This window comes from Falco cherrug, chromosome 8, assembly GCF_023634085.1.
Source record: "Falco cherrug isolate bFalChe1 chromosome 8, bFalChe1.pri, whole genome shotgun sequence".
In the NCBI taxonomy this organism is placed as follows: Eukaryota; Metazoa; Chordata; class Aves; order Falconiformes; family Falconidae; genus Falco; species Falco cherrug.
The window spans coordinates 61,358,514-61,384,252 of NC_073704.1; the positions used below are offsets into that span (position 1 = coordinate 61,358,514).

General features: G+C 47.6%; 1 protein-coding gene across 2 annotated transcripts; it reads right to left on the bottom strand.

Moving 5' to 3' along the window:
* Positions 1-1,222: 1,222 nt before the first annotated feature.
* Positions 1,223-23,974, bottom strand: TGFBI (transforming growth factor beta induced). Of its 2 annotated transcripts, none has more exons than XM_055718488.1 (17): positions 23,799-23,974; positions 19,270-19,368; positions 12,460-12,524; positions 11,429-11,586; positions 10,188-10,352; positions 9,544-9,690; positions 8,703-8,844; positions 7,885-8,097; positions 7,612-7,749; positions 7,219-7,364; positions 6,916-7,052; positions 6,273-6,403; positions 4,226-4,350; positions 3,171-3,273; positions 2,894-2,973; positions 2,494-2,518; positions 1,223-2,324 (listed from the first exon to the last, which is right to left on the bottom strand). In XM_055718488.1, exons 1-17 carry the CDS (start codon positions 23,924-23,926, stop codon positions 2,269-2,271), a joined length of 2,058 nt encoding a protein of 685 aa, XP_055574463.1. In that variant the 5' UTR covers positions 23,927-23,974; the 3' UTR covers positions 1,223-2,268. The 2 variants fall into 2 exon arrangements, with proteins under 2 accessions (XP_055574463.1, XP_055574462.1); XM_055718487.1 differs by having other exon boundaries at positions 1,223-2,327.
* Between the last annotated feature and the right edge of the window lie 1,765 nt (positions 23,975-25,739).

A 25,739-nucleotide genomic window follows, 5' to 3' on the forward strand; every position in this document is an offset into this window, starting at 1 on the left:
CGTATGAAAAACACGAAGATCATCGCTGCGTCACCACCAGCCCCAACACCACTCATGAACCACCCATTGGAAAGCCAGGGCTGTTCCCAGGAGATGAAAGCTGCTCTCCCAGCAGATGGCACTTCTTCTAGTTACTGAGCATGCCTAAGCAAAATTTCCCCTACTGCCATCTACTCAAGTGGTTTCATTTCAGAAAGAAACACTTTGTCACCAGGCCAGACACCTAGAAGGTACAAGCAAGGAGCACTCACCTAGATGAGAATCACACCTGCTTTCCACATTCTGAAAGACTTTATATCACTTAGCCACGAAGCATCAAGGAAAGGGAGGAAAAAATAAAACAAAACAAAAGAAACCTAAAACAAACAAACAAACAAAAAAGCAAGACTCTATCCTTACAATTGCATGTGCTACTACTGAGCAAGATGCAAAGTGCTTTTCCCTCTCTCAGGCTTTTGTAGGAGTTAGTAATTAATTATTCTAATTGCAAAAAGCTGAGCTTCCCCCAGGAGCTAATCCCCTGATACAACTCTTATTTCTTGAGCTGCTGGGAATAGGTAGCTCAAAGGGTTTTCTGTCACCACTCTAGCCTTAAATAACAGGATTATATCATGCCAAAAAATAAAAAGATGAGATGGGAGACTGGGGAAAGGAAATAAAAGAAGAGCTTCATTATTTTTCACACATTGGAGTTATGCAGATGGCTTACAGCATATGGGAATTTGATTTGGGCTTTTAAAAGAAGGAAAACTACCAGCGTGTGTCTCAGACAGAGCAACCAAAACAATCTGGGTTTTCTGTATTCTGCACTTGATACCTTTTTTTTTTTTTTTTTTTTTTTTTTGCCTTGTAATCCTGGGTTTCACCAAGGTAATAACTGACTGGGGAGTGAGTATAGAGCCCTGACGAGGTAAATAAGTGTGTGGGCATCAAGGCATGGAGCACTGGGCTCCAGCAGTGGGTAAGGGGGGCTGAGCATCCAGCAGGAGGGATGTGCTCAGCTGCTCTGCACTCCTTGAAGCGTGTGACACTGACTGCTCATGGAAGTACTGCCAAAAAAATGATGACAGGCCGGGATAAGAGGGGAGAAATGCTTTGCCTTTCCACTCTAGTCACTATCCGACCTGTTAATACTGATCCAGGCAAATCTGACACCCCTCCTTCCCAGCTAGTCAAACTGTGCCATCAGGCAATTCAGACCAAACAAAAAACCAAACAAGCATTATTGTTACTTGTCATATTTATATTTTTGATTTTATTTTTAATTTTTATTAAAAAACAACCATTATTAAAAATGAATCATCTGCTGGAAGGCTTCAGCCAGGGAGAACTCTCATTTCTCATGAACAAAACACAGCACAGTTAAAACCCATAGGCATAAACAAAACCAAATTAAAAAAAAAAAAGAGAACAGTTCAAACCATAGCTTATAATTATGCAGTTTCCTCAATGTCAATAGAGAGGCTTTTGTTAAAAGCCTTCAATTCAGAATTTCATGGAAGACTTAAAACACAAGGGAAGAAGGAAACACATGCTTGTTTGAAAAAAAAAAACCAACAAAAAAACACAACTAAAAAAACCCCAAAACACAGGAAAAAAATTTGCTTGGGTAATGGTTAATTAATTCAACAAATTTATTCCTCCAAAGCAATCGCTGTTCGCCCAGCCATACAGTTGGCCCTAGGTGATGTATTTGCTCAGAAATCTGAACATACACAATTCCTGCATTCTGACCAAAATATCCCAGTTCTGGCACTGGTTTGGAGTGGGGGTTCAAAGAGAACGTGCCTGGCCTCCTGCTTGGGGAGCCTAGGGTTTGCAGTGCCAGCAGGCACCACTGGGAGCCTGGAAAAGGGGCTTGAATTCAGCCCCTTTCGCTCTGCCCCAGTGAGACAGCACCAAGGTGAGCTCTGAGCATCTCGCTGAGCTCCTGAACCAGGGCAGAATTAAGCACCTGCCCTTGTATGTACGCATCAAGCCCAAAACTGGCTATGTTAAAAACCTGCAGATTAGGGACTACGTTAACAAAAAAAAAACAAACACAAAACCTATCTTCAGTCTGGGAACTTTAAGGTCAAAACCAAATAAAAATGGTCATAAAATATATACATATATATATGGCTTTTCATTTTTCCTATCCATTTCATTGGAAACAAAAATAAATTTAAGGGTGATATTTGGTTTTGAAAAATGATTCCATCCTTCTCTTTAGCTGTCAGCCGGAGTGGATGAGGCCGAGGCGCTGACTGCGGTTGCTCACGACGCGGCTCAGAACCCACCCGAGTTCTCCTTCATTCTCGCCAGTAACCGGGAGTAGACGGGTGCTGCTGAGGAGAAGAACGAGTTGCGTGGGACAGACACATGGCATCCCCCCGTCCCCTCCCCTCCTGGTTATGCTACACCTTGTTTGGAGCAAGACAACAGAATAAACCTTTATTGAAGGGACAGGGACATGCGATGGGAATTAGAAACAAGATCGAGAAGTTCTCTTACCTAGTCGAGGATTCCTCTGAGAAACCTGCACGGAAAGAAAATACAACGTTGGCATAAAAGCCACAAATGTCTGACAGCTCTAAGAACTGTGTGCACGTCAATACATTTATCCCTAGTCTCCAAAACCTATGGATGAATTCCAGCTTCATTACTGGAAGTTGATATGTATTGTACCGTGCCAAGGTTACATTCACAGTGTGCTGCAAAGTGTAGGCTTCATGTTGCAAAATCTATTATTTCTTATATAATTAAATCATGCAAGAAGAGAGGATTGGTCATTCCATGAAACACATATGCTCACTCTGTGGAAGTCAAAGTCTGAATGTGACATTATCTTCCAATCATTATTACCAAAATGTAATTTCAGTACTTCTACAGTGAGAGATTTTTTGTCTTTTACCTTGGATAACGCAGATGCCTGTTTGAAGATTTCTAATGCAGGATCTGCAGGCTCGTCACCTCTTTCTTGGGGCCTTGAAGCTAAGGGAAGGACACAGGTAGCACTGAAATACTCTTCAAAGCACACAGGCTGCTTCCTGCCACTATTATCTACTGAAAATCCCATAACCGAGTAATCCTCCTCAATAAACTGAAGCAATTGCCATGTGTCACTACTCCCTCCCGAAGCAGCTTTGCTGTCATGGTGTGGCTCAAGATATTTCTAACCACGGACCTACCCTGTGGCTGTAAGACGGAGTTCACAGCATAAATCACACCATTTGTGGCCATGATATCGCTTTCAGCAACAGGCTCCTTGTTGATATGTATTACGTTGTTTTTCTGTTCAGGAAAAGAAAAAAATATTAAAAAATAGTAAATAAAAAGTAGTAAATGAGAAAATTTTGTCATCAGTGGTTTCCAGTTTTATTTAGAAAAGCCCTCACTTTGCATTCATTCATTTACTTGATGGCTGTAGGCATTTTCATTCCTCTTGCCAATTAAGGAGAACATAAAACCAAATTATAGCCTGAGCAGTTTGTCCTGGAGTGGCTGGCAGGCTTTGGAGCACGGACTTTCTCGGTGCGCTGGCTGGGAGCGCTGTCCCATGGCAGCAGGGCACATCCACCAGCTCCCTGGTGACACCAGGCACTGCTGCTTGCCCCAGGAGGGATGGTGGAGGTGGCATCGGGAGAGGGCAGATCGAGCCTGGACACAAGAAGAGTCTAGCGTGCAAGTTGGCCAACTCAATGTGCCTGGAAACACCGGCCTTTCCCTTTTTGTCCTGCATTTTCTTCCTTATGCACAGAGTGGATCATGGTTATTTATTTTCTGAAATATATTTTCTTCTTCAATAAAGGATCCTACATTCTCTTACTGTAGTCCAGAATTTGTGAAATGAAATTGTATATGTAAATAAATCCTGCTGCGCTAAGGGAGCCCATGCAGAGATCATTTTTGTTACACTAAAAAAGATGTGTTAGCTGAACAAGCTATTTGTTTAATTTATTTATGCTTTTTCCCTTGTGACTTAGGGTTAAATTTATAACAGCTCCTGGAAATCATTTACAATCGGTCTTCTGGGGAGAAAGCTGAAGCAAACCACATTTCAAGACTGCCAGCTTGTTGGATTGAGCACATGGCAACAGTCCCTCCACTACAGGCAGAAAACACTGTTTGGGGGGGCTGTGCACACATTTAGAAGAGGTTCCCACACCACCCAGATGAGCACAGACATACTTTGGTCCTCGGCATGGACAGCTGAACACATGAGAACCCATCCCAGGCGACTCACCACGCTGACTTCCAATTTATCCCCCTGCATGGACTTCAGCCTCACCAGGGCACCAACCGCGCCGCTCACCAGGATCTCATCAGCCACATGGAACTTGAGGATGTTGGCAAGCTCCTTGGCATTACCTGGGGGAAGAAAAAACATTTACATTTGCAAAACAGCATCAGTGCTTGCTTCCCATACTTCACGTGGGAGAATGAAACTACATGGAAAATACTGTGGTTTCCTGAAAGTGCAAGGGAACAATGTAAAATTGAAAAAAAAAACAGGCAGCAGGACCTTGGTTGGAGCTGGTTAGGGCACTGAGGCCATTCCTGCCCAGGCAGGTGAGGATCCCAGCAAGTCCAGAAGGACATTCCTCTGATGTCCCACCTAGGTGTGTACCAAAGCTGCCCTATACATGAAACCCCTCTCTCTTGGGTTTTCAGTCCCTTGTTCTCACTGTGCACAGCAGGAACCCGTTTCTGTTGCTGCTTTCACTTCCCAAGGAAGTCTAGGGGTGGGGGGGAGACCCATGTGAAATAAGGAAGCAGCTAGAGCGCTCTGGTATTTGCAAATGTCGATACTGTCACCAACACCGGTGTCACTTGGCAATAATGTTCACGGCTGAAACTGCAGGATTCCTGAGTAGGAAGGGGAAAAGTGCAGGAGAAATGTCACTAAGAGATCACAGACTGCTGGCCTGATCCCCACCCCACTGAGTCTCTACCCATCTAGCTGTGCTTTGAAACAGATTTTAGGAAGATAAGATGCTTCCCCTTTGCCATCTATTTTCCAGAAGAGGCAGTGACGTGCACAGCATGGGCCAGCAGCCCCCCTCCATTTACCCATTTAGAGGATGCAGTGTCACTGATAACACCCACAGACAGGCAACGGGGACCAGCTAGTGCAAAAGGTGGCCTCCATCTACAAACCCACAGCAGCTCCCTCAGCAAGGGGGATTTTTTCTTTCAGTGCCCCCATATGAATACACTGTGAGCTTTTTTCCCATTTAAGAGTTTTTCTAGGGTGGCCACAGTTCACACTGCACGTCCTCACCAGCATGATTCACTTCTTCGTCAGGGGCATAAGCTAAATATTTGTGTGAAAAAAGAACATCCGAAGTGTCCACATCTGGGATACTTCACTCCTGCAGCCATTTACAATAGCTGCAAAACAGTTCTGAAATATTTATATATTAAGCACTAGACTGGATGTGCAGTCTAATAGTACCAGTTCCTCATCCCTGCACTTAAAAGGATAGCCAGCTACCGTGGGCAGATGCTTCCCAAATTATGATGTCAATGTTTGGTTGGGCTTTAATTCCAAGAAGACATTACAGTCGAATACCTGACATTGTTTCCAACCACAGACAGTTTTCAACATGAACAAAATAAAAGATCGTGCTGCTTACCCAGAAGAGTGTTATTAAACATTCCCGTGCTTTTTTCCACACCCAGCCTGCACGCCTGTGCTTTTCAGGATATTGGTCTTTGCCTGTGCTAACTGGAATATTTGCTGTCTTCTAAGGATCAGGCTGGACATCCTGCTTTGTCCACGTACACATAGATGGAGCAACAGCTCCATCCTTTTACTACTTAAATTTCATACAGTGTAACTGGAGGCTGAACGTGGACCATGTTTTCCATTTGCAAAACTTACTTGAGACACCCTGATCCTACGTGGTTGACAGCCACATTCTCACTTCATTCATCCCTGAGAAAGGCAGAGACTTGATCGGTTTCTCTAGAAACACCTTAGAGTTATCTTCTTTACACCAGCCAGCACAGCCAAATTAAAGTCATGGTAAGTTTATAGCAAGCATGTCTTCCAAGCACAAGGGAAATAGAAACCTGCATTCACACTTTTGTCTGAGGGTTCAGTGCCCCTCTATGCATCCTCGGCTTTCTGCTGGATGGGGCTTATCCAAATCAGTTGTGTAGGAAGCCCATGCTTCCAACAGAGAAGGTCAAAGAATGAGATACAGCAGGGAAACATAGCCAGTTCTCCTCGTATCACGCCAACAACACATGGCAGCTGTTCATCTAAATGCTCTAAAAACGCTCACCCATTAGTTTGTTCAGTTCCCCTTGGGGCATGGCTCGGAAAGCTTCGTTTGTTGGAGCAAACACTGTGAAGGTACCTGGCCTGTTCAAGTTCTCCGTTAGACCAGCAGACTGGATTGCAGCCACCAGCGTACTGCAAAACACATGTCAAATGCGTCACTAGAAACGACTTTGGTTGGTCTTTGAGCAATTGCACGTTGCGTTCAAAAGAGAGCTGTGAAGTGAGAATTGCAAAATCCTGTTGTGGTTCAGCAAATCAATTAACCAAAAAGTTGATTAGGTAGGAAATGAGCCTGTGAGGTCCAACCAGAATGTGGCAAATCAACCTGGGAATGCTGACTCCTTGGGCACCAAATGGTAGTGAGGAGACAGACCGGTCAGGCCACAGTGGCTGTGATGGGCACAGATGGCTTTGGAGCCAGCTTCTTACTGTACAGAGGGGGACCACACACTCTTGGCTCACAATTCATTGAAGGGTTATTTGAAGTCTCATTCCCTATAATTTAGGGATAAGACCATGGTTTTGGATGCTCTTTCTATTTAAAAAAACCCAAATATAGTCATGACTACGACCCATAATAAACAGAAACTGCTTTGGCAGCTCTTCCAGTCCTGACTAGCACTGAGGAAGAGCAGAAAGGTCACCTGAAGCGATGGTCTGCCTTGAGAACATCCATCACTGAGCCAGACGGTGGAGTCAACATTTTGTCCACACTAAAGAGGGTCCCAAACCTTCCTCTCTTGTCATGGGCAGCAATGCATGCATTTTCAATGCACAGGTTCTGCAAAAACAGAATTGCAGACAAAAATATTTTATTCGTACTTGCTTCAAAAGAGATTTTTATACTTTCCACAAAGCTCAGTTACACTTTTTACATGACAGCCAAAACACTGCAGACATCAAGCATCATTCAGCCACAGAGAGCACCACACACTGCAAGAACTTACATTGCGGTACACAAAAACTCTCAGTTCCTTGTCACCCAGCGTCTGTAGTTTCTGTCCATGGTAAAGATATTTAGAGGAGAGCTGGTCTTTAACAATGTGGTTCAGAAGCAAATTTTTCATGTTACTGTCAACAACGGGGAGTCCATCTGCAGCGAAAGGTACGGAAAGAACTTAAGTGATTGACTTAAAATGACCACTGAGACACTAAAAAAAGTCCAGATACAGAGTATTACCCACACCAGTTCGTCACTGTAAAGCTAGATGCCACTGCCTATAGCTGAGGCATCTGAGGGAGCACATGCATACGTGTGCACTGAAACTTGGCTGAGGGCTGTCTGAGGGAGATCTGCGGCCCAAACCGATGGCAGGAAGAGATTTACTCCCCCAGTTTACCTTTGAACACATCGTTCACCGGGGCAAGGAGGGTCACTCGCTCACTGCCAGTTAGATGGGAACTGAGACCAGCTTGTCTGAAAAAGTCCATAGACTTGGAAACTTCAGATTCTTGTGCCAACTCAAACAGGGTCTTAGCTGAAAAGAAAAGCAACACATAGTAACCTTGCATTAAAGGCAATCCAGCCGTCACTACACCCTCTAAATCCAATATTTCCTTGACAAAATAGACAGAACAAAGGCAACAGAACGGATGCAGAGAGGCACCAGTACCCGAGTCTGGGATCAGCAGCTCATTAACAAAATGTACGACGCCGTTGGTTGCCAGGACATCCTTGTTGGCAATGATGGGCTTCCCATTGAGGGTCAGCTCTTCCCCGCTGCAGCCCACGTCCAAGGTGGTTCCTTCCAGAGTCTCCATCGTCAGGCCAGCAATGATGGCCTCAGCACACATGGCTGACTTCAGGATGTGATGGTTCAGCAGGTCTGGAAGAGAGGCGAGTGTCTTGGGGAGCTGCAAAAATCAACTATGAAATTATTGCAGCTTTTAGGGATCCTGTTCAGTGGCAAGGGCCGCCTGTACTGTATTGTACGGGGCTCTACTCCAAAAGATGTGCAGTCATTTTAAATTGTGCAATTGTGCTGATTTTAATTCAGCAGCCTGTGAAATCAAGTGCCTAAAAAGAATAACTTTTACACACCTTTGTCAACTTCAAAAGGTTTTGTGTGGTTATGCGACACATTTTTCAGGGGTAGTTGCATTGATTAGTTATTAGTTTTCTTGCGGCTTGCTGGATTGATAGCAATCACCATCACATACAGGAGTGCTAAAGGAAAACTTGGAAAAGGGACTGCTTCAGCTCCCCTCTCCATATCTGGATACGACTCTTGGCCATGTCTACACATCTACCATATCTACATCCAAAGAAGTTTGGGCTGTCCAGTTTAAAAAGCTGGAGTCTGTCAAATCTGTTTACTGCAGCTGTTGTCAGAGTGTATTGAGGAGCCATTCAGATGTCCTCGAGAAGGAATATAGAAGAACTGAAAAATACTCTTCAGTCTCTCAAGGGGCTCAGTAAACAAGCACTTACCCCTCAGGGCTTCTGGGTCCCCCAGGATCCTGTTCAGTGTTTCTCGTGGGATCTTCTCAAAGGCTTCGTTGGTTGGAGCCAAGAGCGTGTACTGCCCTTCGCTTTCCAGTAAGCTGTTGAGGTCAGAAGCAGCCACAGCAGCCTTCAGAGGAATGAGGAGAGAGGGTAAAACGTTCAGCCATTACACAGAGGTCAGCAGCTTTGTCCAGGCATACACTAAAGGCCAGATTTATTAAGGCTTTTATAATTTCAGAGGACTTACAAAAAATTCTGAATAGCTTCTTTCAGCAGTTTGGTCCCTTTATAAATTTGACCCAGCCCCATGGTTCTCTTGTGTTCCAGAAATGTGAGTACAAGAGCCCTTTTTTGGCAAGACTGACAGCTAGTTTGAATACCCTGATGTGCCTGGAAAGGGTCACAGTACTCCCTGTCAATAATTCAGAGCAGAACCCACAGCTGGCTCCCTGCAAAACCCCTGTGGTTTTTAAGTTGTTCCTTAACTTGGCAAATATCAAGGCAAATAAACTGGTACTCATCAGATCTGAGCAGTTAGTATCTCCTTAGGCTAAGACTCCCATAGAAGAGTGAGGAGACAGACTCAGTGGATGCCTCTTTACTGACAGCAATAGCAGGGTGACAATTATTCTCGCAAAACCCTACCTGTGCTGATAGCAAACACTTCTCTTCTTAAAGCAAAATCAGCTACACTGGCGTGAGGATTTTATCAGCAGCTTTAGAGCCACGGCACCTACAGGCTGGCAGGCTCCTCCTGACAATTCACTGGGAGTGGGATGTTTGAACATCTTTAAGGAGCCCTGGAGCACACACGGGCTGGACTCACCCGAAGAGTTTCCAGGCTTTCCTCGGTCTCAATGATCTGCTGAATGCTGTTAGTAGTGGTAGCGATGACTTTGTCGATGACGTGAACCACTCCGTTGGTGGCGTGGTGGTCAGCTTTCAACAGCCGGGCACAGTTCACTGTCACAATCTGCAGAGGGAAAGAGCCACGGGGCGTTATGTGCACTAAAACAAGAAGGTAAAGCAGCCTCTGCTGGTTTTCTATTTCAAACGCAGCCAGTGCTATAATATGGAATCAGCAGGAGCAGAAATGTGGTTTCCTCAAAAAGCAGCACAAAGAGTGAGAATTTTCTATCAAGAATGTTTGAATCATTTCATGTTTAAAGAGCTTTGAAGATAATCAGTGGGGTTTTTCTACCCTGAATCATCAAGACTAAGAAAATATGCAAGAACCAATGCTTGGGCAAGCATACTCTTATAGGGCAACGGGGGCAACTTCCCTGCAACAGCAGCAATGGAACTGCCTGCTTGTAAATATTCTTTTCAAGCTCCTTCTAAATATGTATCCTACATCAGCAGTTGTCAGCCTAGGTGCTACAGAGTCCCGGAGCTCCAAGGACAGTGTAGAAAGTGCAAGGCAGCAGCAAAGCAAGCATGCTGCGGGCAGGTTTAATGCGAATGTCTTACCCCATTGGGATAGTGGTGAATCTGGATAGGCAGGTCCTGGTACATTGAGTTAAGCGTTGTCCCATGTTTCAGATCGTCTGTGAGGACCCGTTTGTTCACCATGTGGTAGCGGAGGGCGTTGAGCAGCTCAATGTTAACGTTACTGACTAAGGAATCTAGAGTTTCCTGAAAATCAGAAAAATTAATTTTTCAGTGCTGAGTGCAATTAGGCAAGTTGTTAGAGAGAGCCAGGAGGTCTGGCTGCATCCAGGGGGGTGTGTGTGTGCATGCATATTAAGTGATGTATTCCGCTTTATGCCATCTGTGCAAATTAAGAGCTCTTAACTTTCATAAATCTTTGTCTTTTGCCTTACAACAGCAGCCCCTCATCCTTGGCAGATGAAGGGATGATGGCAGCAAGCTCCAGTGTGGGGTCACTGCCTCGAAATGAGCAGTAAGGCAACAAAAGGCATCGCTCATGGCCAAGGACAAACGCACCAGCAGACCTTCCCCAACAGTGTCATCCCTGCAAGGGGCTCTTCTGGTGCAGGTTTTGGGTAGAGGCTTGGCAGTGGGGTTAGCCAAAAAAAAAAAATTCCTCCTCCCTGCCCCAGTAGCTGTTCTTCCATATTTATGGACAAGTGATTTAAATATGGGATGTAACTGGGTAGGGGTTGTACAGTCAGGACTCTCTCCTGTTCACAGCGATGCCCCACTAGGATGGCAGCACCAGCAGGACAGCAGTGGCAATTCCAGGAGCGGAAATTTCACAAGACACAGAGTGAGAAAATCAAAACCAATGTAAAGGAAATGTGTATGTGACTGAGCATAGAACACATTGATGCACAAGGCTGAAGGTTTTCCAAGGCTCCAGCTGGGACTGGCTACTTGTAAAAATTATTAAGAACAACCAGAGTGGTAAAGTCATGGTCAACTAGAAAAAGTGAAATGGTTGGAAAGTCTCTTGTTACAGGTCTTAATGCAATCTCTAATGGTAAGGAGGCAGGGAGAACTGACTGAGGTGATTTCCAAATCTACCTGCTGGAGAGCATCCACATCTCTCTAGTGTTGGGCTCTTTCAGAAACAAAGCCCTGGACCTGGTGGACCAGTACAGTGATTCCCATCTTGGAAATTCACAGTCCTTCCTATATCAGGACTGTGTCTCTTCTGCTGGATAGGGCTAGATCCAGACCCCTGCAGTGCTGGATCTCCACTACAGAAAGCCAGAGAAAGAGATGAAAGAAGAGGAATTCTATCTTACAGCAGGTAAGGACGCCCAGGCCTCATTACTCGGGGCAAAAATTGTAAAACTTCCAGGTCCTTCGATTTCTGGCCTTAGGTTAGACCGGTCAGAGTAGAGCTGCGTGGTGGCAGACCCGACAACTCCCAGGGTTTCATAGATGTTTGAAAGCGGCAGCGCTGAAAGAAGAGAAGGTTATGTTCCCAACACATTCATCCTGCCCACACTGCGCTGAATTACAGCAGAGCTGCTGTTGAGAACGCTCGTGGAAATGAAGCATGTCAAGGAACTCGTATCTGTTCATTAATTAGATAATAAATAATCATAGCCAGACAGCTCTAGCCTCAACTATAACAGTGTAATCCAGGGTCTCCCGCATCACTGCAGGTTTCAGTGGTGTTACTCTGGATTTATATGGATGTGAATTTAGGCAAGCAAAGATGTTCACGGCTTTCACCCAATCCTTGTTTATACTCAGGTTTTTGGTGTTCGGAGCTGGCAGCTCACTGCTGGTCTCAGTCTCCATGGCCCATCTACTCCAGCCCAGGTGGTTAACTGGGTGGCATCAAGCTTTTGTGGAAGGAAGTGTTCAGAAAGCAAAAGCAAAATACGTCTTTCTTCAATAAACCCAGTTAATTCCCTCCCAACTCCCACCAGTGGCTGAACTGTATTTTCTCCTAAACGCAATTTTTTCTAACCTCATGCTTGCCAAAATAAAAATGAGCAGAGATTGGCAGTGCTGTCTGCCACTCTGTCGTTCCTTTGTATTGCATTTCCAACAACTATATTACTTGTTGGAATAAGTAGTTCCCTATGGCCCTCCCATGCTTGATTAAGCTTTAATTATATCCAAGGTTTTAAGTTGTCTGGAACATTTTGCATGCTTTGGAGCTGATCTGGCACTCAGCTGGTGCTCTGCATTTGCCATTGACTTTTTCACGGCAATAGTACGCACAAATTGCAAAAAATCAAATCCACTTTGAGTAATTTTCTAACGTTTCCCTTTACTAGGCAGCTGTATAATTTTAAGAAGTCTAAAAACATATTTTTACCAGCTGGGCAGCCTTTTTCTCCAGGAACTTTTTCATATCCAGGACAGCACTCGTAACTGATTACTCTGGAATAAGAGATGGATATGGCAGATTAACTGACGGTGTCTCACTGCTTTTTCTCTATTTGCTATAGTTCTGCATCCATCCACATTTGGTGACATTTCTAAGCAGACGCTTCATCACACATATAGACTTGAACAAAAGACAAACTACAATTTTTATCTCCTTCAGGGCTGCATGTTGCCAGTTTCCCCACAGAACAAAAGCAGACATGATTTCTTTTCAAAACCACTTTCCAGGAGACTTCGTAGAAACAGTGGATGGAAACCAATGCCATGGTCCCAACAGACAACCTATGCAAGACACTGCAAGTGCTGGTTCATTTGTGGGATCTGGGGATCTCCCTGGCTGACTGCTGCTGTCGCGCCTGATCGCTTTTTGGGCAACACACTGCGATGCCAGCATGGCTGCTTCACCTAACCGGCCAGTTTTCCCTTCATTTCACCCCATTCTTGACCACCACCAGAAATTATTTGCATACTTATGGCAAAATCCACAAGACAGACCTGGAGGGGAAGGAGCATCCCTGGTCTTGGATGCACTGGCACAAGGGCATGGGATGAGCCCTGCAAGGACAAACTTCCCCAGCGGTGGCATGTGCATCCATGGGCACCCTGGGCAGTACCGCAGCACAACCGCCTCTGCTGATGCCGGGTACATCCCCGCAAGCATCCTGCTGCTTCTGGCTGGCAGCAAACTGCTGCGCTGACTAAGCACTGTCCCCCAGCAAAACCAAAGGGGGCAGAGACCCCATCCTGGGGAAACGGGGCCATCCTGCAGATTTGCAGACCCCAGATAAGTGAGAGCTGCCTGCACGTTGTGTCTGTCACCTGCAGCTCAATGGGAAACAAAAGCCATCTGATCCTCAAAGCTGGCCGCTTGAGGGAACACATTTTGATATTAACAGGGGGAAAAACAAAAAAAGGGAAAGGAAACAAAAAAAATCCAGAAGTTGCCTGTTTATTTTTCACAGGGGACTCTTTCACCTATTGCTCATATGCTTGGTGTGGAAGGAGCAAGGACATCTGATCGATGGGGAAGCCAGCAAGGGAATAGGTGTTCCTCCCAAAGCCAAGGGTTTCCTCTGTGCTCCCGGCTGGATTCAAGACAAGCAGGATGCTGTATCGCTGAGCCTCAGCACACTCACTCAAAGAGAAAGGAAAATCCTTGAGCTTCAGATATTTGTCATAATTTTAACACTGTTAACAAACAGTGGAAATGCCTGGGGTTTAAGAGGGAATTCTTCAGGGTAATTAAGAGCCAGTAAGTGAAACAAATACCTGCTTTTCTGTGACAGAAGCAAATAAATTCTGTGTCACGATTTCCTAAGAGAATTACAAAGCAAACCCAGACTGATTGTCTAGACATTATATATTCCATGTGGGAATGAGTTTGCCTAAAGCAATCCCTTTCTTTGACTACTGGAGATCTTAACACCCTGCTGCTCCGCTTTCCCCAGCCCCTCCATCTCATGTTCATTAGAAACATACACTTTCTCCCACTGCCACTTCCCTCCCCTACCTCCAATTTTTCTTTTTTTCACCCTAGAAACTAAATCCAGTCTAGACGGTTCCCTTGGTTCAGACCCGTAATCAAAGACGAAGAGCTGATTAAAGAGAAATCATTCCAAAGTTCAGCATAAATAATTCCCGAGTGCTGATGTAGGCTTTAAAAAGCTTATTTATAGATCGATCGGAGATTAATGAGCTGTGACGAAGGGGCAGGCCGCTGAGGCACACAGCCTGCAGCACACAGGGCTCGCCAGCTCAGGGCTGCCCCAGCAGCCAGGCGCCTGCCGGGAAGGGAGGGCATCGGCAGGGGATGGAGGGACCACACCGCCTGCTTCTCGGTGGGTTCGTGGGCATCTCCAGCACCACCACATGAGGGAAGCTAATGGCAAAAAGCACCGAGGCCAGTAATGGGGCTAGCTCCACCCGGGCAGGGGCTCCTTCAAGCTCCCAATCCCACTCACCCACTGAAGGTGACCTACCAGCACCATCTGGTATGCATTTTGCATGCCAGCATTTTGAGTTGAGTACCAGAAAATTTCTGCAAAGGGCCAGGTGAACACAGAGGTGCTCGGCAAAGTGTTTGTACCTACAAGGAGCCAGAGATGAGGATTGTAAAAAACAGCTTCAGCTTCAGCCATTTGCCCTGCCATGGTTGGTGGACTTGGAGGAAGCACAAGAGACCCCAGCCCCCCCAAAGGCACGTAGGCACCATTCAAGGGGTGGCTCAGGGCTGGGCATCCTCCCAGCTGGTCCTGCAGCCGCCTCCAGCCCTCAGGGAAGAGCAGCACAGCCGTGGCTGAAGGCTGCTCTCCCTCATTTGCAGGACTCTGCATCTTGATGCTATGGTACCCTACACATCCATGTGGGAGGAAGGCTCCTCCTTTGACATGTCCTTCTCCAGCTGGGTCAGAGCCACAGCCTGCTGCCCAGGGAGGAGTATCTCTCTTACACAGCCGGGGGCAAACAGCTCACAGGAGAAAACACTGAACACCTCCCAGGCACCGCACCACACGGTGGGCTCTGCACAAAAGCCCTTGGAGATGCCAAGTCCATCCCTGTTCCCGGTGTCTGCTCAGCAGCTACAGACCACTACACCGGGACAGAGCGGATTCCAGCGATGTGGGTTAAATAAGCAATACCCTCACACAAAAAGCATTTGTCATCCACTCTGCAACACCTCTGACCACAATTTCCTGACCTCCTCATTGAGTAATTTCGAGTCAAATCTATAATTTTTCAGCCGCTGCTTTTGAAACACTGTATTTCTTAAAATCTATCTGTATCTGAGTGCAGAAGCAAGCTCCCTGGCTTTTATTAGTCATTGTTTCACTGCTGTTGCATTCTTAGGATCTGAAATTAAATTTTAAGTGCATTTCTTAAGGTAATAAAAACAAGCTTAGGCATATATTAGTGAATAAAGATCCATTTGTAATAATTTCCTGTAATAAAACCCATATGTTTTGTTTTTGTAAAATAACTGCCAGAGAGTAATATTTTTTTTTTCCTGAACTGAGGAAAGTACATCAGACAAGAAAAGGAAAGTTAATTTAAATGCAAAAAAAAAAGGAACATATTAAGAGACAACTTATTGCCACTAGTTATTCCTCAAAAAATAATCAAATCCCAGATTTATATAAGCTGTCTTTTCATTCTCAAGACAAACAAGGATGTGGGGATGTGTTCAAGAATGAGTCCTGTGCATAAGGGAAGTAGAAAAATATAAAAAACACAGGCACAACAATGAGAATATATTCTAAGTAAACTATATCTTTGGCTTTGGAACAACCAACAGTGGAAAATTACTTAATTACCAAAACAATCTTGTTTCAGTGCTCATTAAAATCAAAGCAGTGTCAGATTTCTTGCCAACTGCCTTATCTCACCTCATCAGCAACGATAAAAAATGTACATAAATCCTCTATCTAATTTCTCCCTAACCGTGTGAGCCAATACTTCAGCAAAAAGAAAAACAAATTAAAAAAAACAGATAAAGAGGTAAGAGTCCTCTTCTGATGCATGAGTTGAAATTTCCATCGCGCACATCCAGCCCCAGCCCACCACTCCACCCCTGGGGAGCAGCAGATGCTGCTGATGAAGCCTGCAAAGCCTCAGCACCAAGCCTCTGCCTTACGGCCATAACCTATTTGTTGGTGGTAACAGCTACGGAGCAACTCAGCACAGCGCCTGCTGCACCCCGGGGTGCCCATGAGAGCTCTCGGCTGTGAGCCCAGAGCAGCGCCCGAAAGGTGATGCACCTGGACGCAAAACTAAAGACCAGGCACATCCGCGTTTTCCGAGCCGGCTTTCCTTGCTGTTCCAGTCGCTCTGTGTCTCCTGATGCAGGATGCAACCATCCAAGAAGGACTGAAGTTATGCTGCAGGCTTGTGGCAACTCTTCTGCCTTCCTCACTAGTGGTTGAACCTCTCCGCTCTGAGTCAACCCTGCAGGAGCTCAACTTTGCTTCTCCACAGTACCTGGCTCTCACTGACCAACCTGCCTCCCTCCCACCTGTTTGAAACAGTGCTCAGAGCAGGAAAAAAGAAGAAATCAAAGCAGCCAAAACTATCTTTCACAAGCCAGGTATCTGCACCTGCAACACACATCCAACTTGTGGCACCGCTGACCCTTTAGGCTAATCAGGAGAATAACAGCCAGGTCAAACATGAAGTAGGTGAGATGGGTCAAGCGTCTTCTATCCCAGAACTGCTCTTCTCACAGGTGGGGAAAACCTTTTAGGAGGAGGAAATGGCCATGCTTATCCAGCTCCACTGACCCCTCGGGCTGGTGGAGTGGATCCCCTTGCCAACAAGAGGACCAAGCACACCACTTCAGGAGAGGACATCTGACTACAGATCCCAAGCACAGCCTGGATCCACCCAGTTATGCTGATGAACATGCCAAATCCTGACTCTTTCTGGGATTTAAAGGCATCTGGTATTCTCAAAACCTCTCATGGACCAGCTCAGTCCCACACACCAGGTCAGTTTTGAGGGTTTGCGCTGTGCAGCATTAACTGTGCCCACATCCTCTCTTGGGAACTGATGCACTGAGCACAGCACAGCATCAGGCCCCTGACACTGGTTTAAGAATTTGACTGCTGCAGCGTAATGCATCACGTCCTTCGTGGCCCAAATGACTCCTGATTGCTTCCATATGCAGGAACACCACGTCCAGTGGGGGCCACCACCAACAAACATTTGTAATCAGAGCTGTCCCAGGGTCCTCCAGAAAATCTGAGTCAAGGCATGTGTCTTTTGTTCTGCATAAGCACTGCTAAAGGGCAAAGTAGGGCCCAGGCTCAAAAATGACTAAGGAGAGAGAAGAAGACAATAACACCCATTGTGGAGATGATGCAAAGTAAAGAATAGTGAGCAAATTCCATTTATAATGGGAACATTATCTCATAGGTTAACAGGCAGGTTAACGCTCTGTGTGCTTTTCTCTCAGCAATGTATCATTGGATTAGACACTTGGGTAAAAGTAGAGAAAATGAGGTTAGAAGAGATCACCCCATCTCCTCAAATGAAACAATTAAATACTGCCAGATGCCAGTTGTTCCACCTTTTTCTGGAGATAAGCAGATGAGCTTGTTTCTGCCAAATGCAGCTGCACACTTGGGTTACATGAGGTTAGCTTCTCACTCGTTTCAGAGCTGAAGAAATCTGTGGCCGGATCACTTTGCCCTTCAGTGACCATAATAGCAAAGCTGTCCCACAGCCACAGCTGAGTCATGTTTTCTTTGGAGACCTAACGTGCTACTCCGTTATCAGAAGAGGCAATGATGATACCATATTGCCATGCCATAATCTTATCCATTTTATGTCAAAAAAGACACCATTGGGCCAAGATGAGAGCCTGAACTCTAATCACCCAAATGAAGTCTTTCCAGATTTGGTGGTTCTGTAGAATTAAGGAGAGGGGGCTGGTTTGTTTTTACAATCTTGCCTCTCCATTTTTTATTTATTTTTTTCTTTCTGTAAAGACAACTGGATGTAAGGGAAACCGCTATACATGCTCACTGTATGGTACATCCTGAAACACATCCTCCTGAAGTACAGAATTTCCCTCTTCTAAACGAATTCATGGGTAGCACGATGAAAGGCCAAAAGCCACGCACGGTGATGGCTCCTGCTTTGCCTCCCTCCTCACCATACCAACACCGGACATGCAAAACGAATCCCAACGGCCAGCCACCCCAGCTAAACCAACGAAGGCAACCAAAATAAAAACAATAGTTTACCACCATTCAAGATCTCAAAGTCTGCTGTTGACTACGGAAACAGAATTTATTTAACCTGCAGTAAAGAACAGCATGTTCCTATAGATCTATATAAAATTTACATTGGACCATGTCAGAAACACCTGAGACGATCGTCTGCTGTTTGTTCTTGACCCTGCGGAGCCAGGATCAGACCTGGCCCACAGCTCTGCTCCCCAGGGCCAGCAGTGTTCAGGGCATCTTTGGTGGTGCATGCGAACGTGTCTGAAAGCCCAGTTTGGCCTTACACCAAAGGAAAAGATTCTCCACTCCTGATCTACAGCCTGGCAGATAGTCAAGCATGCATATCCTTAATTATCCGCTGACTACATCTTTCAAAAGAATGTCCTGAGGCTGCTTACACAGATACTTTATGCAACAGCTACTTGAATATTATTGTTTGCAATCTTAGACGTGGAATGGGACTGCAAGTCTAATTAACTTTCCTGGTGGAGTCATCAGAGAGTGTTGGCTAAAACTGACACCTCTTTCCCCTTATTTCTGTTTTCCCTTCCAAAGCAAACATATGTAGATGAGTTTTATGTTCTCTCCAATATCCGTCAGCTCTGGGTTGCCTTTCTGCACTCCCCCTTTTAGTTTTAATCTAGGCAGCATTGAGCCTAGCATGGAGAGAGACACAGTTAAGTACTAGAAAACATCTGGTACGCACTTCATTATAGCACTGAGAGCTGTATAAGTATATCTTGAAATGCAATTAGAATAAACCATCAGGGTTTGTATTTACACGGTGCTTTCCATTCTTAACATCTAAGTGTTTTAGGATCATGTTTCTATTTGAGAAAAACACAAATATTTCTTAGGGAGAAAAAGGCTAGAACAATTCTTAACACACATGCATGTTAAACCCGCACCATGGGCTGTAGCATCCCGTGTCTGTCACACCGTCTGCTTTTCCCACCCAGCACCCACCTCTGCAACGGGGTTTTTGGGGAGACCCTCGCTGGCGCTCAGGTACTTACGTCGACTTGCCACAGATCTTCCTCTGGTACCACTGCTTGCAGTTGGTGAAGTATTTCCTGTTTGTGCCGATCAGCTTCTGCACCGCACACACGTTGGGGCTACGGGTAACGACAAAGCACAAGAGGGTCCTGTAAGCCTCCCTCCTTTCGGTGCCAGCCCCCAAGATGGAGCCAGACCCCACCTGACAGTGCCTGAAAAGCCCTGCTGCGTGGCAAGGGAGGAAACTTTGATAGCTCTAAGTCAGCTCGCTCAGTCTGAGTGTATAATGACTGTCATGAAGTGGAGGAAGCAGTGAAAGACAGCTCTCTTCACTCTGCCAGGGCATCTTTTTCTTCACTGAGTGCAAATTCTTGGCCCTGCTCCATGTTCCACCTCTCACCAAAATACAAAGAAATTAAGTTTAAAATAATACTTTTTACAATAATACTGTTCGCATTTCCATGGTGAACAGCTACTTGCAATTTGGGATCCCAATTAAAACCTGAAAAAGTTTTGCAGTAATTCAAATCCTTCCCCAAACCCCCCATTATGTCATCATTTAGGACATAAAGAAGAACAGGTATTTATCACCTATAGATGGACTTGCACCAAAACCAGAACGGGTACTTCTGCTGCACGATAGACTCAGCTGATTCTGGACATGGATGCTGACGGGGAAAATGAGCAGTGGCACTTCCCACTCCGGTTTCAACACACCAGGTATGACAGCACAGATCAAGAGCCCAGAGGGCACCAAGAGCTCCTTCTCAACCAGAAAAGCAGACGGCTGGCATTACGTGTGTGACTAACCCCACGGAGAGCTGACTGCAGCCTTTCAGCTTTCTAAGAAGTGGTATCACTGCGAGCAAAGATATGGTCAAAGAGGAGTTGGGAGTTTCCTAGCTGCCGGTTTGGCCAGCACAGCATTTCCCCGCTCAGCCTGGCTCACCCCCCCTGTGGTTTGTGGCCAGCAGCCCTGGCCACAGATGTGGGCAATGCACGTTCAGCACATGAAATATGATTTAGGGATCTGGATTGCGAGGCTGCTGCCTGCCACTGGGCTTAAGCCAGAGGTGTAGCAAATGCCCCAGCAAGCTGAGGATGCTCAGCCCAACTGAGGCTGGATTCCCAACAGCCACACCATGCCCCAGTCGCGACAGCAACACTGAAAGTATGCGCAGTATTGGCTGCCAGGCAGATGAGGGAAAACAAATAATTAAACAAAATACATAAATCACCACTTCAGCCCATTAGGAGTGCTCTGCACTGTCCAGGGCAGAGCTTTCATTTGCACAAATGGAGCTCCGGATGGGGCCTGGAGATGCTGTTGTAAAGGTCTTGTTGATCTGTTTAGGAAAACAGACAGCAGCCTGTTTCATGCTGAGTTTGACCGAGACACTGCCCTGTTCCCTACCAAAATTAACAAAAGCAGAGTTTGCAGCTTGACCACCAAGTCTTCCTGTGGCCCTACTTGCTTTTCACCAGTGTCCCAAATTTGGCTTTCTCCAAAACGGGCCAGCCTGCTCATCATTAGCATGAATTAACGTGAGGGTCTCCTATATGTTGGCTAACTCCAGCGCCAGTCTCAGCAGGAGCTTGGCTTGCCTTCAATGAGCCTTTGTTGATGTGGCTGCCACAGGGCCCTGTGGAGGCAGGATCCGACCCCACGTGGCCCTGGCACCTTCGTCCTGCCCCGGGGGGAAAGTGAGGGCCCGTGGGACCTGGGGGAATTAGGTTACTGCCATATCCACTAATGGTAGTTTTGTTTCTGCATGAAAGCATTTCATTCCCTTTCTACACACAAGGCAAGGGACAAGGAGAAAGAATCTACTAATAAAAGTTAGAAATCACAAAGCCAAACTTTCAGCTGATGCAGACTGGCCCGGGCTCAGTAATTTCCACGCCAAATCATCGCTCAGAGAGACGTCTGTGCTCTCTGACTCAGCCCACCTCGGCTACCCAGCCCCGCCGCGCCAAAGTATGGTTCCAATTACATCGAAATTCCAAACCTTGCCTCGATTTCAGCGTCTGGCTGACGGCAGTGGACAATCCCTCTAATATTCATCTTGACAAGCCTGGCTACTGAAGGACTTGTTTGATCACTTCCCCCATATCCCCGGGAGCAGCCTGCCAAGAAAACCCTTGTGCCTTCAGGACAGCGTCAAACCCGCGCTGCTGTGTTCCCCTCCTCCCTGCTCGGGGCTGCAGCTCCCTCCCTGACTTATGAGGGAAAACTTCTTCCCAGTTTTTCCTTAATGTGGAAAAATCCCCCCCCAGGGCCGTGTTATCAATGATTCCCGCAGGCAGGCTGTAGTAGCGGCTCCCCGTGGTGCGTGTTCTGGTCCTTTGCCCAGTCGGGCTTAAAATGAATTTGTCAACACTCTCCCCTCTCCTCGTTGGAGTTCACCACCTCTGCCATGCCGTTCCCAGCCAGCCACGCTGACTCGAGGATAAAACTGCCTATTGTTCCCCTTCAGCTGAAACCTTCCACTTGGCAGGCTGCATCTGGGAGCTGCTGGGGCAGGGGCTGCCCTTCGGGAAGGGGCAGAGGCGAGCAGGACTCACCATCTGGCCCCAGCTACCTGCCATGACTGCATCCATGGAGCTCCCCCACATCACACCGCGCCAACACAAGCAGGTGGGTTTGGGGACAGAGCTCCTAGGTTTTCATCCTCAGATATTCATGTTCCTTATATACTTCTTATCTCCTCTCCTGGACCTGAATTGATTCACTTAAAAAAAAAAGTTAATTAAGGTGTACAAGTTTTGCTGCAGAGCCAAGCGCTGCCACCCAACTCGCTCTCGACTCAATAGGAGCATTGATGGTGTGGGGGGATGCTCACAGCAGAAAGGGTGGCAGTCCTGGTTGCACATCCCTCCTGAGCTCCCTCTTGCAACTGAAATGTCACATCTCACATCCAAGATCTTTTTGGCTGATTTTGTCCTGCTGTATCTCTCTGGCATGTCACTGATCAACATTCAAAATTCAGTTAATGTTTAAAAATCAGCTTGGTGTGAATGGATCTCTCCATCAGAAAGGGATCAGCGAGCACAGCGCTGTGGTCAGCTACGCTGGGTTTATCTCAGCATAACTTCATCTGGAAACCCTGGCGTACGAATTCCTTGCATCTTCCACAGATCTCAGGAACCAGCATGGACCACAGCCACATCTTAGCCTGTTCCTCTATGGATTGTACAGGGAGTAACAGGCTTCTCACCGCAGAGGTGAGCGCACCGATTTACACCAGGACTGCACTAACTTACCACGCCTGAGCAAACTTCAGTCTCGGGGCTATCGGCAGAACTGGGTATTTACTTAGTTTCAGTTAATGCAGAGATTAGTAGCAAGACTCACTGTGTGTGTACGTGAATCACTGTAATTCTTTTGTCACTGAGATTTTACAAATAACACCAGCTCAGAATTTGCCTGTTGCATTCTGTACCTGGTTAGACATACGAACAGCATACCCCTTCTCACAAATACGGACCTGGATCCCTGCCAGATAACTTAGCAAACCGCAAGATTTAAGTCTTGGGGGTCCATTTAAAGCATTTCATGACCCTGCCTGCAGCAATCCATTTAAATGGAAGCTACAGCTCCATCAATGTCACCACCCTGAGAGCTGGAAGCCAGCAGGAAGGTCTATCGTCCCTTCACCCCTCCTAATTCCCAGTAAGTTTTAAAAAACAGTGGGAAGAAGATTCACATTGGGTTAGTTTTCTACCTGCCAAAGAAGACTCAAACTACTCAGTCCATAACATAGCGTCCATCTAGCCAGAGAGGTCTACGTGCATTTTTGGGGTATCCCTTATCTCAGAACGTTTATGAGTAGGTAAGTGATCACTTTTGTCACAAAAAACTTGCAAGACTTACTGAGGGTTCCACTCAAAGAGTAAGTTGGTCCTTACTCCACAGAGACACTCCTCTGCTGTTGAGCCAATTTTCTTTCTTTTTCTATAAATTCATGAAAATGAGAATTCCTTCCACAAAATGTTTAACTGTTTAGAATCTGGGGATTTTTCCCTCCCCTTTTTCCTTAAGGGGGAGAGACTGATTGGGGTCTAAAAGGACATATGCAATATTAAGCATCTTAAAAGAAAGGAGGAAAGTTAACCAGAGAGGAAAGGGAAACGTTACTGGGGATGAAAGAACAAGTGCTTATCCGAGGGGGGAAGGAGGGAGAAGCCGGCAACGGAGCCGCCAGCACCGGGGCAGGCCCCCGCGGCAGGACCGAGCCGCGCTGCCCCGCACCGAGGCTCGTGCCCTGCCCCGCACCGAGCTGTGCCCTGCCCCGAGCTGTGTTGCCCCGCACCGAGCCGCGCTGCCCCGCACCGAGCTGTGCCCTGCCCCGCACCGAGCCGCGCTGCCCCGCACCGAGCTGTGCCCTGCCCCGCACCGCCCGGGGCCCGCCGGCGCTCCGCACCCGCACAACGGGCCCGCCGGCCAGGGCGCGGGGACCGCGGGGCCGCCCCTTCCCGCCGGGATCTGTGCAGGTCTCGGGGGAGAAAAGTCGTCCTCCCCCCCGGGGCGGCCGCTGGCCGCGCTTACCCGTGCTGCCGGCCGCGGAGCCGGCTGTGCTGCAGGACCTGCTGGTACGGGGACTTGGCGGCGGCGGCGGGGCCCAGCGCCAGCAGCAGCGGCAGCGCCAGCAGCAGCGGCAGCGGCGGGCGCGCCATGGCCGGGAAGCGGCGGGACGGGACGGGACGGGCCGGCGGCGGCCGCGCGCCCCGTTAAATGCGGCGGCGGGGCGGGGGCGGGGAGCGGCCCCGCGGGGGGGAGCGGAGCCACCGCCCGGCCCGGCGGGAGGGGAGGGGAGAGGGGGCCGCCCCCCGGGAAGGGCATCCCTCCATCCCTCCATCCCTCCATCCATCCCTCCATCCATCCGCCCACCCATCCGGCCGGCGGTCCCGTGCCCGCCGCTGCGGGAGCAGCAGGCAGCCGGCGGTGGCCCGCCGTCCTTCCTGCCCTGCCCGCTCAGCCTTTCATCCACAGTTGCTTTTCCTTCTTCTGGAGTTGTTTTCTTCTCCCCCACTCCGAGTCCCGACTCGGAGTGGGTGGTTGGACCGACACGCTCCGGGGGTCCCATTGCTCTCGGCCGCTCTGTGAGCCCCCCACCCCAGGGAGCTTTCCTGGCTGCCCCCCGGCCAGCCCAGCCCTGTCCCACTATGTTTGAAAGTCACCCCATGCAGCCTCACCCAGCACCCTCTCAGTGCCTGCGGGTGTCACCCACCCACCCCGCCCCAGCATCTCCCAGCGCTCACGCGTGCCGTGGGTTTTTGGTTTCTGTTAAGCCCAAGCAGAAGCGATGAGGCTGCCATCAGCATGTCCCTTTGCCCAGGTTGCTTGTGTTACACACGGCTTCAGGGTGAAGCCGCAGTTCTGCAGCGGGCCACGTACCCCCCCATTGCTCTGAAGGTCACAGGCACAAAGGTGCCGGCCCACTGTGGCCACTGGGACAAGCCCCTAGGAGCAGCCCTGGGCACTCCAGCCATCCTAACAGCTGACGTGGGACACCCCCCTTCCAGCCAAGGGCAGAGTGTTGCTTGTGAAGGTAATGGCAGCAAAGCCAAACCCTCGCTTGGGGCTGTCACTGTGCTCATCGCCACGAGCTTCGAGGAGAGAGCCCTTGGAGAAGTCCTGAAGGGGCCAAAATGCGAGCGAAGCACAAACTGATGTTCCTTCTGCAATGCCAGGCACAAAGGGGCAGGAAAGGCTCAGGTCACCTGGCCCCCAGTTTATCCAGCCTGACTCACTGCAGCATCCCAGTGTCTGTAACGGATTTGCTCTGACCGGACTCACACCAGAGTTGAAGGGCTTTTTCCTCCCTAAATCCTCCTGGGAAGCAGATGGGGTTCTTTGTGGCCACTTGCCCTTAGGGACAGACTTCTGCAAAACCCTCGTATAGCTTTGCAGGCTGGGCAGCGGGCAGAAAGGGCAGCTGCTCAGCAAAGGACAGGAATTGAAATGTATCCAGTGAGCAGCCACCGAGCCAAACAGAAGAAGTCTTTAGCAATAATAAACACTTCGAATTTACAAAGATTTTTTTTTCCCACAGTAAATAAATCTGATAGTGTAAACAGCATTAATGCTTCTCGGATAAAATACACAAAACCATTCCTCGGGAGTTTCCTCTCCCTGGGGAGTGCATCATTGCTGCCTCCATTTAAGTAGGTAAATCATGAAGCCTTACCTACAAAGGCTCGTGACTCCAGCCTAAAAGGCAAGAAATACAGGTTTCAGGTCTTCCTGAGAAAAAGGTGAGGTTTGAACCCTCTTAGGTGTTGCCTAACCCAAGCCTTTCTCAGCCGCACTTCTGTAAAGTTGAGGTACCTTCCGAGTGCCTCCAGTGCTCTGTTTGAAAGAGAGGAGTGATCTACAGTCCCCCAGAAAGGGGTGACTTGGTTCCCCAGCTCTGGGAAAAGATTTAGGACTGCGAAGCCTGATCTGATGGATGTGCATTTTCCTTGGCCCCAGAAGGGAACAAGCCTT

Coding starts and splice junctions, on each gene's coding strand:
- TGFBI (XM_055718487.1), bottom strand. CDS start 23,926: ATGGCGCGCCCGCCGCTGCCGCTGCTGCTGGCGCTGCCGCTGCTGCTG. Junction 7,365..7,611: donor GGTGAACGATGTGTTCAAAG/GTAAACTGGGGG, acceptor CTTTCGCTGCAG/ATGGACTCCCCGTTGTTGAC. Junction 6,404..6,915: donor AAGGCAGACCATCGCTTCAG/GTGACCTTTCTG, acceptor TGTGTTTTGCAG/TACGCTGGTGGCTGCAATCC.